Genomic DNA, 17,233 nt, shown 5'->3' with positions numbered 1-17,233 from the left:
AAGAATACAGAACAGCACAAATAGAAACAAGATCACGTGAGCAAGGCAATGACATTGAATGATTCAGGAAGGAAGAACAACAATTCATTCCATGTAACAGAGTGGCTGCACCTTTACTTCGTTTTGTTATCATTCTTCTACAGACATGAGCAAGAGCTACGCTCTTAAAAATCTGCATGGTCCTCTGGAACGTGGCTTCTTTTTGACATCCCTGTCAGCACGGCAGAAATGCACCATCCAGCACCTCACTGTGCTCACACGCACTGTCTGATCTCCATAAACATTTCACAAGTGTCGATGAATGCCAGTGGGTGCAAATTTTTCTGCATGGAGGAATTTGATGCCACACCTTTGCTTTACACACACTTCCATGTCAGCCACCATTGTGTCAGAGTGCCCCTCTGCTGCCATCTGTCACACGGCAACAACATGGAAAGGAACGTCAGTGGGAAGGTTCAACCTCTGCTGCCATCCCACCAACATCCACCTCTGATGGCATGCAGTAATAATGAAAAAAAATCCCAGTGCTACATTTCTATGGGCTTTCAGCCCTTGCTTTTTGGCATCTGCAGGAATTCAGTAATGGTACTTGCAAATCCATCACTCATACTGTAACTCTCATACAGCTTGTTAGCAATTTCCTTCTTTCCCCTCGAGAATTACACACCATGCATAGATGCTATTTTGCTGGCAATGGACAGTAAAAAGGAAATAGACTCCCATAAAAACAAACGTGTAAAGTTAAAATCAGCACTGTCGCAGCAAAAAATGTTTCCTTTATACATCACATAATTACTTTATTTTTGAAAGCAGTAGCAGTAGCTCCACCAGTATTAGGGGTTTGATACGAAAGCTGTAGGATGTTCTGGGCTACCAGAGCATTGCGACTTTCCTGGGTTTCCTTCACTGACTCCAATCACACTCTGCCTTCTTTTTCCTCCAGAGCACACCTCTGGGCATCACCTTCATTCACCTTCTTAGATAGCTATCTAAGCAAGGGTTTCACTGGACACTTCCCAGCTCACATTTTTCTTCCTGTTTCCCATTTCTTTTTCTGGGATATTTTCAGCTTCTCTCTGCCCTATCCACTGAGCACCATTATGAACATGAACTTATGATTCCCAACAAGTTTAGTCCTCCTCTCATGTTGAAGGCTACCTCGTCTCCTCTCTGCCCCCACTGCAAAGGTCTGAAGTAGAACCTTTCTCCTTTCATCTTTCCTTAGGATTTGTGCCTCTCAGACAGAAAACAGGGAAGTCTAACAGCAGTGTTTTAAAGAAGAAACATGCTTCATCATGCATGTTCTGTGAGGTGGGAACCTCATCACAAGGGGCACAGAAAAGGCTCAGGCATCCAACGCTTTTTTGTCAAGGTTTTCAGGCAAAGGTCTGCTCTCAAGCCTCTCAGCCATGTGCAGAATGTGGAGGAGCAAAATATCATTTGCAGTAGAGAAGGAGAGAGCTAGAAATCATTAAAACCAATTAAATTCAGACAAGTCTGTGGAACTAGCAGGGACACATCCAAGAGAGCTGGTTAATATCACTGCAAAGCCTTCTATCCAGACAGCAATGATGACTGAGCAAAAGCCTTCTCATCACTGGAAAAAGGTAACTAACTGTTCCTTCTACTGCTGTTACCCGTGAGAGGTTTCCACGGTATGCTTCCAGATATGCCCTGCTGGAGAAGTTTTTCAGTGGCAGATGTCACAGTTTTCAGTTGTGCAAGTGTCACAAACAGCACAACAAAGAGCCAACTGATGAACTTTAGTGACCTCTGTTCTTGTACATGGAACTCGGGGACAGCAGTCAAGTGCTGGAGGATCCTGACGACTCCCCCGGTGCTCCTCCTGCCTAACTGGCCCAAAAGACAAAATCTGCTTGACAGCATCAGCTAGTGTAAAAACTGTAAAGCATTTCATGTGCACAGCACTATCAGAATTAAAATGAACACAAAGTAAAAGACTGTGGCACTTAAAAAGGACAAGCATCATCAAAATGCTTTATTTAATGTTTAACACAGTAATCCAGACAACTGAAACAAACCTTTATTTTTCTAAAAATCTCTCTGCTTCTCAGCCTAAATGCATGCTGGCTTATTTTTATAAAGAAACCAATGAATCGAGCAGCTAGCACTGATCAGGAGCAATTTTTTTAATTAAAAAAAAAAAAAAAAAGCCACAAAAAAAAAAGCCATAAAGCATCACATGGATTACTGGAATTATGTCCACAGGAGTATCTACGGAAGAGCCACTGATGTCATCTGTCCGGACTTCAGTAAGGCCTTTTAACAAAGTACCCCACAACATCCTTCTGTCTACATTGGAAATATACGGATTCGATGGGCAGAGCGTTCAATGAACAAAGAACGGGCTGCAGGATCGAGTCCACAGAGTGGGGAAGGTCAGTGGCTCAATGTCTGGATGGAGATCAGTGATGAGAGGTGTCCCATACGGGTCACTGCTGGGAATGATACTCTTCCAGTATCTTCATCAATGACATTGACAGAGGTTGAGTGCACCCTCAGCAAATTTGCTGATGACACCAAGCTGTGGGGTGCAATCAACACATCAGAGAGACGCGATGCCATCCAGAGGGCAGAAGACTGGCTTGAGCAGTGGGCCCAGGAGATCCTCATGAGGTTCAACAAATCCAAGTGCAAGATCTGACACCTGGGTCAAAGCAACCCTCACTACCAATACAAGCTGGAGGATGAAAGGATTGAGCTCAGCCCTGCTGAAAAAGACCTGGAGGTACTGGTGGACGTTAGCCAGCAGTGTGCCCTCACAGCCCGGAAAGCCAACTGTATCTCAGGCTGCATCAAAAAGTGTGGCCAGCAGGTCCTGCTCTCTACTCTGAACTGAGGCCTCACCTGGAGTATTGCATCCAGATGTGGAGTTCTCTGTATAGGAGAGACATGGACCTGTTAGAGTGAGTCCAGAGGAGGGCCACAAAAATTAACCAAGGGATGGAACACCTCTCCTACAAGGACAGACTGAGAGAGCTGGGGCAGTTCAGCCTGAAAAAAGAGAAGGTTGCAAAGTGACCTGATAGGAGCCTTTCAGTATCTCAAGGGACCTACAGGAAAGAAGGGGACAGACTCTCTAGCAGAGTCTGTAGCGAGAGAACAAGGGGAAATGGCTTCAAACTCAAAGAGGGGAGATTTAAGTTGGACTTAAGGAAAATGTCCTTTACAGTGAGGGTGGTGAGGCACTGGAATGCCTAGAGACATGGTTGATGCCCTGTCCCTGGAGACCTTGAAGGCAAGGTGGATCAAACCCTGAGCAACATATTTTAGCTGTGCATGTCCCTGTTCATTGCAGGGAAGTTGGACTAGATGACCTTTAAAGGTCCCTTCCAACTCTAAGGATTTTACAATTCTATGATCTATTAGAATCTTAAATATGAAAAGGCTTAGCCCTGGCAGTGGTCTGGTCTTTTTGATTTTTAAAGAAAAGAGTTGGAGAGGTTATGTGTTCACCACTATCACTCTAAACCTTGCCAGAGCCAACCTGGACCACAATACACTCAACAGCAAGGGAAACGAGGCTTCAGGAAGCAAAGGGTGAAATCCGCCGTACAGCAGCACCTCTCCTTGTGCAGTTAGCTGCAGTCAAACACTGACTGTGAGGCAGACTGCTTTGTGCTCTGCTGTATGAAAGATTGCTGGTTCTGGCTGGAAGAAGCACTACTTGCTCGAGAAGCGCAGTCCCATGGAATGACTTTGGAGCAGGTGACTCCAAACTCACCCCTAGCTCAACACTCAGTAACTGCTAATACACCATCTCAAACTGGAACTAAATCAAATGCTGTCATACTGAAATCCTTCCACCTTTCTCATGGACTTTTTTGGGGACACTGGTATTTTTTTTCCATTTTGTGAGATTATTTAAAGTGTCACCTATCACAATTAACTTCAACTTAAAACAGCCTTAATAAATTAATTCGCTAGAAAACAGTCAACATTGTTCACAGCACCCAGCCTAAAAAGACATGCTGTTTCTAAGTGGATTTCACACCATCCCTATCTATAAAATATTTTAACAATAGAACAAAAAGAGAAGAATTTGAAATGTTTCCCAAATAAAATTCACCCTGGCAACCATTCAAACAGCATAAACATTTTGATACAACTTACAGAAACAACATTAGCTAATGTTTTATGATGCTCATTAAGCTGTCATGTTCTAAATCACAGCCAACATCAAGTGATTTCTTCCACTCCTGTACTATTTAAGTCTGGCAAATATGCACTGTATATGAAAGGTGTCAAGTAAAATTGCCACAGGATATACTGGAAATCCCTGCACCGGCTGCATACTCCAACAGAAAGAAAATGTCTTTTGATTCTATAGCCTGATAAGTTGCTGGAATTGCTGGAAGGCTACAGCAATCTCTGAAAATAAAGCTTCATTACACCTGCACGGAAAGGTGCACTTAGTCCATTTTGGAAGCTGATCCTTTCAGAAAACTGCTGGAAGCCATTGTGATTTCAGTGGGAATTGGTCGTTAAGAGCACAGGTGCAGATCATGCAACAGGCAGTGTCAGCATAACACCTTCCCACATTTTCTAGTTCTTAAGAATTCCATCTGATAATGGCAGAAGCAGGTTGTAACAGCAACTTTTTTGCCATAGATTAAAGCGCTGCTCATTTGGAGACAAAATAGAGACACGTTCCTCTTCAGGACTTCATTTCCTCTGTGAGTTAAAAGAAAGGAGCAAAAAAATATCAAGTTCTTCCTATAGCTGAAAAGTTATTTTACACTGGCTTTCCTACAGACCCTTTCAGCCAATTGTAAAGTCTCTGCAGTCTTCACTGAATTCCTATATTGTTGGCATAAAAGTCAAATTTAATACAGCATTCACATCAATGTGTACCAGGAAAATATATATTTATTAGTTACAGTGTATATTAAATAAGTAAAGCACATATTAAATAAGATCCTGTAATCATAACAATAATAAGTATTCCTGTTATGTGAAGTAAATCCCACATAGCAACCCACCATTGGTATTTATAACCAAATGCATCCTTGCCTGACCCTGGTGACATTTCACCAGCAGTACCTTTGGTCTCCAAGCTGATACATGCTTCCAATCTCAAAACAACCAAGACTGATAAAACATGCTTTTTCAAACCCAAGAAAGGACTTTTCCAAAGAAGATAGAAAGAGGGAGAACAGCCAATGAAAAAGAAAATTCAAATGGGCTCAATTCAATTTAGATTTTGTATTACTACTCTTTGAAGATTTATTTTACTTAGTAGTTTATTATGGGATGGAGCATTCTGTTGTTGGTTTTGCTTCTTTTTGTTTTACTTTGTGTGTGGCGGGGTGGTTTTTGTTTTTGTTTTTAAGGATGAAGAAGAACTGACAGAAAAATATATTCAGGTTGCTACTTCAAATTTGCCAAGCTAAGGATATCATCTTTTCCCTTCACCAAGGACAGTCTTGAGGATGAAATCCCTTGACATGTGTCAGTAGAACTGCAGTCTTTCACTTGCACATCCCTAGAAATCCTAACCATAAGGCTGAGGACTGAACAGGTTAAGAGCAGTAGTTTTTCAGAGAATCAGAGAATCATTAGAAAAACCCACTGAGATCATGAACCAGAATGAGGAGAATCTCACATGGAATTTCACACGGTTTCAGTTTCTCAGTAACTTCTAGCACTTTCAAAAATCAAAGGACATTACATAAGTAAGCACATAGTACCAAAGAAAACAAAGAATGAAACAACCAAGAACTCACCAAAAGCACATCCTCATTAAGACACCTCCTTACTTAAATGGCAAGAGAAAGGGGTTTCCCCCATAAGAATTCTAAAGAGCTGCTAAATACCATAAGAATTCTAAAGATACATTTTGGCGGAGCTGCTAAATACTAAAAAGCCAATACTCAGAAGTACCAGAAGAGCCATGCTCACAAAACAGACGTCATAAAACCAGGATTATGAAATTCCACATTTGCATACTAAGTTTGATTCTCTTGTGTTAAATAGCTGGCGTTCAAGAAATTATCTATCTGTAGATTAGTATGTACTTCCTTCTCCTTGGCACAAACAGTAAACATTTTGGTAACAAATCAGTAAATATTCTTACTGATAACATGCCCGAAAGATACTGAGAGAAAGTCATTTTCATCAGCAAAGGCATTAACAGAAATAACAGCAACAAAGCCTTAAGGCAGCCACCAAGGTAAATAATCACATCACTAAATACAGACCTCAAATTCTACTGGGTTCCTTTCAACTTTTGGAAGAAGGTACTGTAGTACTGTTTTGACCCTTTTTCTGGTGATCAAAAACAGTTATTCCCTTCCAAAGGGAACAAATTCTTATTTTAAGGTGCATAAGCAGCAAAAGACATTAAGCATCTGCACTTACTAAAAGGCCAGCGTATGAAAAGATCGTATTTGTTTTGTTAAGGTAAACTTTACACAGTAAATCAATGAGCCACTGCCTTTACTAATTACACAGATGGAAACAATAGTACAAGATATTTGTTTGCGTATTTTTTCTACTACATTTTAATAAGCAATGAGATCCAAACTCAGCAACATCTCAATAGCATTGATGGTACACATAGTTGACTTAGACAGCAATTTGCTGGGTTTATTTCTCATTCCAAACTACCTTTGCAAATTTCACATTACAAACCCACTCAGAAATAGACTGGAACAACTATGTTATATGACACAGCACCTTACGACAAGTTAACGACAAACTACAGAAGACTGCCTGCAATTGAGTTCTTTGATAAACCCCAATAAATTTTTTTAAGTTCCAATTACAGAAATATAATCAACTTCACAAAGGTGGTAAGATTTATTTAAATTATTTCTTTTCTGATGCAAATATTTCTACTTAGAGGGTTTGGTCCATACAGCATTTAAACGTTTATGAAAGCATCAACAAATTCAGGTTCTGGGACTGAAAGCGATGTGAATAGGCCTCCTACATCTCAAATGAAAGCTGGGGACCCAAGGGTGTACTTGGATTAACACTGCTACTCCACTGACACCACATTCTTGGTGCTGGGGATGCTGCCTGTATTACTAGGTGAAGAACTGCCTTCAGTTCCAAAATGCGCAGACTCTACTGCCACTCCAAGGCAGGGGGAGGCACAACAGTTTGTAGGTCTACCTGCTTTGATCACTAGAACAGACAGGCAAATTATTATTAGCCTAGATCCTCTCAATGCCAGGTTTACACTCCTAGTGCTGAGCACCAGCATGCGCCAACAGGAAAGAAATCCAACATCAAGAGCAAGATGAAAGGAGTAAGAAACATCAGACCAAACACTTGCCCACCTGGGAGATTTTTTTAGAAAGATGTATCTCACTGAAATACATTTGTATCCACACACTGTCTCTCATCTCAGTATTACAGAGCACCACTACAAAACACGATGCTAACAACACACGAGGAAGCATGTGACAGAACACTGGTTAGTGACTTAAAGTCGATACAAGAAGTTCACTATCACAAACTTGTGCATAAAGATGTCATTATTTCTGGTAAGTTTTTCTTAAAAAAACAAATCATTTTAGAGCTGTTCGTCACAGGAAACGTACTTAATGTTTTAGACACAGTGGTCTTGCAGACTAATAGAGATGCTTCTCCTCTCTCAAGGAAAAAATGAGGAAAAGAGATGGATCTAAATGCTTTAATGTTATAAATCTTAAAAAATGGTATTTTGCTTCCATATTAAAATCCAAGCGATAAAGCATCCTGGAAACAAACAGGCAAGATATCTTTAAATAATACATAATCATAAGGTGTTAAGAAAGCTTATAAATGTGACTTCCACAGATCCAACAGAATCTGTTGCTCACCTACCTTTCCAGTTTAACTACTGCCTTCCCAAGTGTACTTGCTATAGTTCAGGACAGCACACTGACTCTGATAATCTATTAAGAACTGCAATATCACAAGTAAATAACGTACAAGCTCCCCCATGTATCATCTCATGTACATATATTTAGAAAAGACAGTTCCTGCCCACGGTTGCTTTCACTTGATACAGCATGAAAATTCCATATTCAGTAAATGGAGAAGCATGTCCATAAATAAAGCTTATTTTAAGAACTCAGATAGTAACGACTTCCCTGTTTCTCAGTGACTAAAGCCCCACTGGCCAAAAGGTGAAGCCAACTGCATGAGTGGGAATGGGACAATGAGAAGACTCCCTTCAGGGAGATTTGAAACAACAAAAAAAAGGAGTTTCTCAACTGCAGCTGCTGCAAAGTGACACAGAATTGTTCACTGCAGGGGAGTAGGACTAGATATCCTTCAGAGGTCCCTTCCAACTCTCAGTATTCGATTGCTCTAACTGAGGAGAACAAGACTCAATCAGTCTGCATTCTGTTCACATGTGCTATGCTTTCTCCTTAAAAATCACAGAGAGCAGAGGTTTCTCAAACACACACAGAAATACTGTTTATTTTACAAAAGTAATGGATTAGGCTTAAGGCCTTCACAATGAAAACCTGACGTTTCTTTTTACAGTACCACCTTCTTAAACTGACAAGATTTCCTTATCTGTAACTGAAGCACTGCTGTAACTAAGTTGTTCTGTGGCTTGATCAGAAATTGCAAGGATCTGTTATTTTCAAGAAACAAACTGAAGAGCACATTAACCGTGTTGAATCAAGCAGGAACAAAAGCAAAATCACACACAAACACAATGTCATTTTATCACAAAACTTATCAGTCCATTATCAATTTTGTGCCAGCATGCATTTCAGTTGAAGAAAAATTCTGTTACCTTGAATATGCAAGTTATCACAAAATGTTAACGGCAATGTTAACAAATCACTCTAGAGCTGTAATTAGGGTTCTGCAAACAACCTACACCTTAAAGAAAACCAACTTCCTTTGGTCTTCATAAACAATGTAGATATCAGTAAAGCAAATTTACAAAAAATATATGAATACAACAGAACGACTCCTGAGCTACACAAATATTAATTCTGCACGAGGATTAAACTTGCCTAGTTTTAACCACATAATTCATACAAACCATGAAAGTCTAAGATCAAGTCTAATCACCTACCTGTTTGATATTCACCGATTTTAATCGCTTACCATAATTTATTACTTACTTTCCATCTACTTCTGGTCTTTTGCAGACACAGTGAAACTTGCCACCAAAATCTATATAAAGGTCATCTTCTACAACATGGAATATTTGACCAATGGCGATTTTATCTTTGGCAGGTCCCATCTGAATCAAAGGTGAGCGTCTCAACATGGCTGCAAAGGATTCCGATTTCTCTGAAGAAACCTACAGATAAAGACAAGTATCATTTCACAAAAGATACCATCTCCAGGAGGAAATAAATCGAACTCATAGAATAGAAAAAGGCTTCACTCACTAAATTACAAGTAAAGATTTCATGCCTCTGGTGCATTTTCATTAAGATGCCTCGGGAGGCATCAGTTACATTTCTCCAACCCAAAATATTTCACATACTGAAGACTAAGTCTAAGACTACAACATATTCTACTACTGGCTGGGCAAGTTAACTCTAAAATGTATTCGCAAAATTAGCCCTGCAAAGAACATAGCCAATATCTTTGTTACCTCCTTTGTGAAAACCAAAGCAGAGTTAGTACTCTGCAATCATTCATGCAACTATTTTTTAATGAACAGTACTTAAATCTTCATTTTAAAGAACAAAACCATTTTGACAAAACAGCAAAAGTAGAAAGCATACACAGGACTGATCTAAGACATTAAAAAAATGAACCATCACTTTTCTCATTTTTTATTCTACAATAGCAAATAATATTTTGATTCAGTGACTAAATAAATATAATGCCAGTTATTTCCCACAGAGCTTTAGGAAAATGTGAGAACATACACCCTCCTGCTCTTCTACACTTCTGTTCTGCAGTCTGAGACTGATGGTCACGTGCTTCCCATGTCATCCTAGGCACACATACCCAGCTACATCGGAGTGAGGTCCTTCTCATACATTATTCATCTGATGTACTAAACACGACCACTGCTTAAGATTACTACCACTGAAAGGGAACACACATTGTGGAAGCAATCTGTATCTGAAATCCAGAAGGTGGATCAAAGGAAATCATTTTATTGGAGAGAAGAAATACTGCTGAACATTCTCATAGTGAGTTATTATTTCCAGTAAGATACTACAGTGACTAAAGATGTTCAGAACAGCTTATGAATGCGACAGGGATACATGGGCATATTCAGAATCTGTAGCCACTCAAAGCTCTGCTCAGTGTAGAGGAACTTGGGCCTGCAATTGCCCCAAAAGGTTGGATACTAGGAAAAATCTCTTCTCCGAAAGAGTGGTAACGAAATGCAACAGGCTGCCCAGGGGGTTGGTGGGGTCACCAACCTGGATGTGTTCAAGAAACGTGGAGATGTGGCATCGAGGGACGTGGTTAGTGGGCATGGTGGTGATGGGTTGACAGTTGGACTACATGATCTTAGAGGTCTTTTCCAACCTCAGTGATTCTATGAATTCAGGACATGAAGTTTAACTAAATCACACCCCTCTCCCCACTGAGAAAAAAAGAGTAATCTAGAATTTGTAAACAAAGCATTATAATCTCTCTTTTACAGTTACTAAGCCCTCAGAACAGAGGCTAGCCCTGACTGCTTCTCCCTGGCTTTGCATGGCACTGTAGTACAGAGCAGTGGGAAACAATCACAACATAGCGTGTAACACAACAGCAAAGGTAATGCACATCAGGAATTTTCTTCCTTCGTCACAGAATGGCTTGGGTTGGAAGGGACCTTAAAGATCACCTAGTTCCAACCGCCTGCCATGGGCAGCATTACCAACCACCACCATCAGGCTGCAAGGTATTTAAATCACAGAATCAAAACCATGCCTTCCTGGAGCACAGACAAAACACACCTTGCATCTGCAAACATGTTATTTACCAAACAGGACAGAACTAGGGGGTAGGGGAGGAGCAGGGATACTTTCCTCTGGCTGCTTCAAGCAAACACAAGAAAAGTCATCTACATTTCCTATGAACAGAGAAGAATGCCATCATTTTCAATTTACACATTTGGAAACTTTTACTCTCAAGGAAGTCAAAACAAGCAACAGTTTGGAATTCCAGTTTTCCTGGAATGCACAGTGTGCGCTGCTCAGCCGCGATACAACCTCAGGAATTAAAGCTAGAAATCTGACACCCCGCTCAGTTTGCTGCTTCAGAACATGGAACAGCTTAAATGTAGCATCCCAAGGACAAGGATCACAGAAGTGCCTTCCAACACACACATGCACACAGGCAGAAACCAAGCTGCTGGTGATAGCAAACCACCAGCAGACAAGTAGGATTTCATAGAAGGAGTGCTACTATCATGTACGGTTTCAAGCATACGAATTTACAATGTAATCTAAAACCAAATACATAAAAATTAACTGCATAGGACACATTTGTAAGTGCTGCAAGAATAAATGCAAAACAGAGGAATTGATAAGAGAAAGTACTTACATGAGATGTATCATACAAATTGATGGAGCAGTGGTAACAATCAACATGCAATTTAATTCAACATAGAAGCCATAAGCTTGCATTCAAAGTGATCACCCCTTCAAAATGACTCTTTGGGCAAGAGATTACACATCAGTCCTCATATAGAAATTAGGAAATCTGCTTTAGGGGAAACTGCGGTACCAAAAAGTGCAAAATTCAGGTTTTCCCCTGATATTCTCATTATAAAATCACTATAGAGTTTCAAAAATCACTCACTTGCCTTGGAATCCAACTGCTTGCCCCTCTGAAGTTATACAGTGATAAACCCTTCTCTATCATCTATTATCATTTGGGATCACAAATATTGCTTTTAAAGATGATGAATCACATCTTAGTTGCAGCTTGCCACTCAGCACCAAGCAATGCCAGCCAAGTACAACAAAACTCCCTAGTTAACTACTTTGTCCATTGCCTGTGGCTCTTTTGCTGATTGTTTTAATCCCTCCTTTCCCAACCAGTACTACTCCATTTCTCACTCTGTGCTCCTGAGTTCAGGGAAAATTATACCAGAAACGCTCACAGCAAAGGATTTTTTCTGGACATCCAGAAAGAGCAGCTAAGTGCCACACAGAAAAACAACTTTTCCAAGCAAAAATTAACATAGTATAGAGGTAATGTATAGAATCTTAGAATATTATGGGTGGAAGGGATCCACGAGGATGGATCATCAAGTCCAACTATTGGGAATCCTGTGTGCAGGGACTCAAAAATACATACGATTTAAATCCAGAATGGCAGTATACCTAATATTGAAGACAGAGACACAAACTCAGGACCATGAGCTAGTAGAGATGCCAGCTCTTCAGAAGACTGTGTTTTCAGACAGATCATAGTCCCACATACTTCACCTGCTCTGAGACTAAACGTTTTACAAAAATCTCTCTAGGGTCCTTCAGAAATTCCTTTAAGTCTTAATAATTTATAATAGAGCTCTTTTCCAAGCTGAGCAGTTCCAGCTCTCTCAGCCTTTCCTGTTTTAGGCTCTCTTGAGAACATCCATGTCTCTCCTGCACTGGGGAGCCCAGAACTGGACCCAGCACTCTGGGTGCAGCCTCACCAGTGCTGCAGAAAGGATCACATCCCCCCACCTGCTGGCAACACTTAGCCCAATGCAGCCAGGCTACCACACGCCTTCCTGACAGCAATGGCACACAGCTGACTCATGTTCAACTCGGTGTGCACCGAGACCCCCAGGATCTTTTCTGCCATACACTGCTACATACTGACCTGCAACTAGGCTTGTGTCACTGATAAATCGCATTCACATCATTGCTGCTCCTTTCACACAATGGCACACTGTATGCAGTATCACAAAATCATAGGGGTTGGAAGGGACCTCAGGAGATCATGCAGTCCAACCCCCCTGCTAAAGCAGGTTCCCTATATTAGGTTGCACAAGAAAGCATCCAAGCAAGTTCTGAATATCTCCAGAGGAGATTCTAGTTAATAACATCGTTCTATCTCCCTGCCAGGAATAAACAGACCCAAAGCTCTCCTCCCCCACGCAAACTCGCCTGGGAAATAATCTCTGTACACAACACACAAGTGCTGTCTTTATACACTGATAGATGTACTGGTTCCTTCCTAGAACATAAAGGCAGAGAGACCCGATTTAGCTCATGTACCAAGAATTCAGTTGTCATTCTTCACTGTGCAGTTTTCCAAGAAAATAATGCAATCTACTTCAATGGTATCACTGATCTGCAAGTGCACAGTTTTCTTCATCCTGCTCCCCGGAGAGGAACTTCTCAGGAGCATGAAGATCTAATTCCAGTATACAGGAATCATGGAAAGACTCCATTGAATCATCCCATCACGAATATGGCTGGGAACTGCCTACAGACAGAGAACAAGCTAAAATACAGCACTTATTCCCAGTTCTTTGCATAATCTAAAGGAGCTTTCATTAGGAAGGAACTTGCCTCAAATTTTTAAAGAGATTTAATGGCTTTTTGAGGAGTACCTTCCTCCATGATTTCTAAATCTCCTTACCTGCAATCCCCACAACAGGGCTACAAAAAACAGTGAGACAGTAAAACAGTGCTCTTCTCTGATTTTTACTGAGCATTACCCATACAGCTGGGATACATAGAATGAATTGATCACTCATCTAGTTACAAAAGTTGGAGACCACAAAAAAGTCAGAAGCACAAAACAAAACATTCTTTCCAAGAACCTGAAGTGCAAAGACTTTCCTCCCCTTAAGAGCCTGTTTGATTTTTGCCTTTTCCTAGCCTATTTGATTTGTCTTTTAATTTTCTAGGTTCGAAAGTTATTCATAAATATTTGGATGCCTTCCACTCTCTCTGTACATAGTTTAATAATAATAATAATAATAATGCAGCTCTTTCAATAACAAAATATTCTGCAAGGTTATAAATACTAGCCGGAAAGCTTAAGAAGTCAGTAGATTTAAAGTAGATTTAAACCCCAATAAGGTCCAAATGAAAGGAGTTACTCCAATGGAGGAAAGTAGCATGCAGATTCTGGAACAAAGCCTATGACCACACAAGCAGGGTGGTCCCATCCCACCCACTGCACAAGACATCTTTCAAACTCCAGTTACGTGTTTTGTGTCTGCTTGCAAAGACAAGCAGCCCGCATGTTGGAATGCTAGAGATATGGATGAAACATGGAGAAGTGAGATGGGAGATTGGTAATCAGAGGGCTACAGCTAGGGGGGTGAAGACACAGCAGCAGCAAGCAGCATGCAAAGATTGCAATCCTCTATTCAACTGTGAAATCTGTCTCCTCAGCACTGCCACCCATAGCTAGAAAGGTTTTTACATCCCAGCTTAGTGACATAAAGTAATAAAATGAAAAAACTGATGTGGAATAACAAGTTGGTACAATGCCACACAGCTAAAGGAAAATGGCTGTGAGATGCCCAAACCTGACTGGAAAAGGTCCTGAGCGATCTGACCCAAGGTTGTGTTGTTTGGAGCTATGGGTCTGAACCAAAGACCTTGTTCAACATGTATTATTTTATTTAATGAATAGAGAAGACTGAGATCCTGCTATAAAGAATATTAAAATTCATTAAGCCTTCACCTGACCATATACATACATTGATAAGGCCCTTATTTCAACCAGCAACCTAAAAAGACTCATGGCTCTCTACTGGCCTACCAGACTTTTCCATGCACTGTAACTACTAAGAGTGTGCAGTGTTAACTGGATATAAGCCTAAATACTAGGAGTTTTTAAGAAGTTGTTGTAGCCTCAGTAAGGTAACGGCTCCCAGTGATTCACAGCTTGGTTTTGAATTCCTTTCCAATGCTCTTTGACTATTTTTAAATCTAATTCCACTTTTTGCTAAAACATCCTTTTGAAATCAATTCTACGCTGTAAGCAAGGTACAACTAAAAACTCATCGAAAAACTGAAAAATTAGTAAGGAAAATATTTAAATGTTACCCAGCATTTTAAAAAAATTCATGGACAAAGCAGATGGGAAACTATGCACAATATAAAAAAAAATTATTCTTCACACAGCTCTGCACAAAGCAAATTAGGTCACAAGTGTGAGCTGTAAGCGTGCAAGTAATTTTATACAACTGCCAGCAAAATTCAGCTAATAAAGTTCATGAGCAGCTGAATGGGATTCAAAGCTCAACAAAATCCATCGATAGCATACAGTAATAATCAAAGACAGCACAAACTCAAGAGTTTACCCTTTGTGTTTTGCAACACTGTGTTTTGCAACGTTCCCACTGTAACAGAGCTGTTTTCCTCCTTATTAATGGCCAGAGGTTTTGTCCTGTCTAAGAAAACAAAACTTAAAAAACTGAAAGAATTGAAGTCCAGACTGCTTGCCAACAGATTGAACTCACAGTCCAAATTGGACCACCACAAAGACAAGGAAGATCTCTTCAGTTTCCCTACAACGAGAGACTTTTCCATTTTATTCCATGAAAACAGATAATGGTGAGAAGCTAGCATATCATTCTTGCTAATAAAGGGTTTTGAAAATTAACTACCATAGAAAAACTGAAACAAAAGCAAGATTTGTGTTATTTAATAAAGCTACTGAAGGAAAACGGTCCAAAGAGAAAGCATAAAAGAAGGACCCGTGATTCAAAGCAGAAATAAAAGCTGTGATTCAGGGAAAAATCTATGATTAATGACTGTAAAGTCACAAAGGACGGCTCTAAAAGCAATCAAGGAGAAAACTGGAAACTTCCCTGGTAGAAAGCAAGAAGACATTAACAATAAGATTCATACAATTTCCTTTCCTTGCAAAGACTTTCTATGCCCAGACTCTGTAAACACAAGAGTTGTACACCATCTCACACCATGATGATCTGAGATCTTCAGGGGAAGCATTTTAGCTGCAGGGAATGCAATGTATTCTAGCATTCATCATTTCAAATCTGCAGCCCAGCACAAGGAATAACAGAAAGCTCTATGTGGGATCACAACGGAGCAGATGCCAAACATTTATCTTCCCAGCCTTAAAGTCTCCTTTGCTCTTCTGCACATCATGTTCTGAAGACAAAGGGATTTGGACATTAAGGGAACAGCAGCATTTCTAAAGGCACAAACAAACAAAAGCAGAGAAATTCCAGCAGTAACACATCCATAAAGTTCTATCCAAACCTGAGTAATGATGCAAATTTCAACTTCAGTGATAGCCAAAAAAACAAACCATCCAGCTCTAGATCCAATATAAGTAGTGTCTACAGCCATGTCTTCAAAGGAAATTTGGGGGGGAAAAAAAAAAAAAAAAAAAAAAAAAAAGGAGAAGGGAGAAGAAAATACCTTTTTTTCATTAACATAAGGTGATACATCAACAAGAGAACCATGGAGTGGTTTGGGTAAGAATCGATGACTGAAAAAGGCAAAAAGCTCTTTTACCTAGAATAGGAGAAAGGAAATTGACTGCTATGCTTCCATTCTTATCTTTATTAAATCTTTATTAACATTCAAAAACTCACATATTTATTTTAACTGTCCAGAGGTATTTCCCATCAGAACCTTAAAATTAAACGCATCCCCAAAGAATCACCAAAAAGCAAAACACACTTTTTCAGTCGTTCCAACCAGAAGAGGAACATCCATACATTTTCCCCAGCACAAAGCAGAAATGTGGTTTCAGTTTAGAAAGCAAAATAAACAAACCTCTTCAGCCAAAAAGGCTGGAAGTAAAACTGAAATTAAACACTTCGGCATCCCTTGTGAGAAGCAGTGACTAAGTGTGCTGGCAAAGCATCATTTACATTTCACTGAAGATACTAGAATTTTTGGCAACTAATTCACTGTGCAAGCCCAATGATTTGTAAGGCACTCTCCTGAAAATCTTGGCCCCTTGTTTTTTTTTCAGTAGTGCAGATGGAGTGTGAAGCAGCACAGCTATGGCCCAGGTATCTGCATAACCTCCAGGACCACGAAGGTAAATTCTGGCAGTGACTCGCCAATGCACCACAAGTGCCAACGCTCCCATGGCGCCTGCAGCACAGGAACTGAAGTGCCTGAGGAAAAGACCCCCACCCTGAGGGCACTCTGAGAAAGCAACGCCTCTCTGTATCACTTGTGGGCAGCTTGGGCAAAACCTTCCGACACTGTTTTAAACCTCTGTTGTAAGCCAGGGGACTCAACTCTGCTTTCACTGATCCATCGGCAGTTGGCTCAGCTATGGGCTCTGGAAAGTGAAGTGCATCTTATTTTTTCAATTAATACTTTTAAAAGCCCTGTTAGAAATCCCACAC

At 40.3% G+C, this 17,233-nt stretch overlaps 1 protein-coding gene across 1 annotated transcript in view; it reads right to left on the bottom strand.

The window, feature by feature from the left end:
• The window catches only part of TPD52 (tumor protein D52), a 113,702-nt gene that overhangs the window by 51,104 nt on the left and 45,365 nt on the right, over positions 1-17,233 (bottom strand). The window contains exon 6 of the mRNA XM_042835223.1: positions 9,102-9,283. Within this exon, the coding sequence (XP_042691157.1) occupies positions 9,102-9,283 (182 nt within the window). The remainder of the gene's footprint in view (positions 1-9,101; positions 9,284-17,233) is intronic.

This window comes from Centrocercus urophasianus, unplaced genomic scaffold (genome assembly GCF_019232065.1).
Source record: "Centrocercus urophasianus isolate 14NV4802_14NV808 unplaced genomic scaffold, USGS_Curo_1.0 seq_11, whole genome shotgun sequence".
Lineage (NCBI taxonomy): Eukaryota > Metazoa > Chordata > Aves > Galliformes > Phasianidae > Centrocercus > Centrocercus urophasianus.
This window is presented reverse-complemented; position numbering and strand designations above follow the sequence as displayed.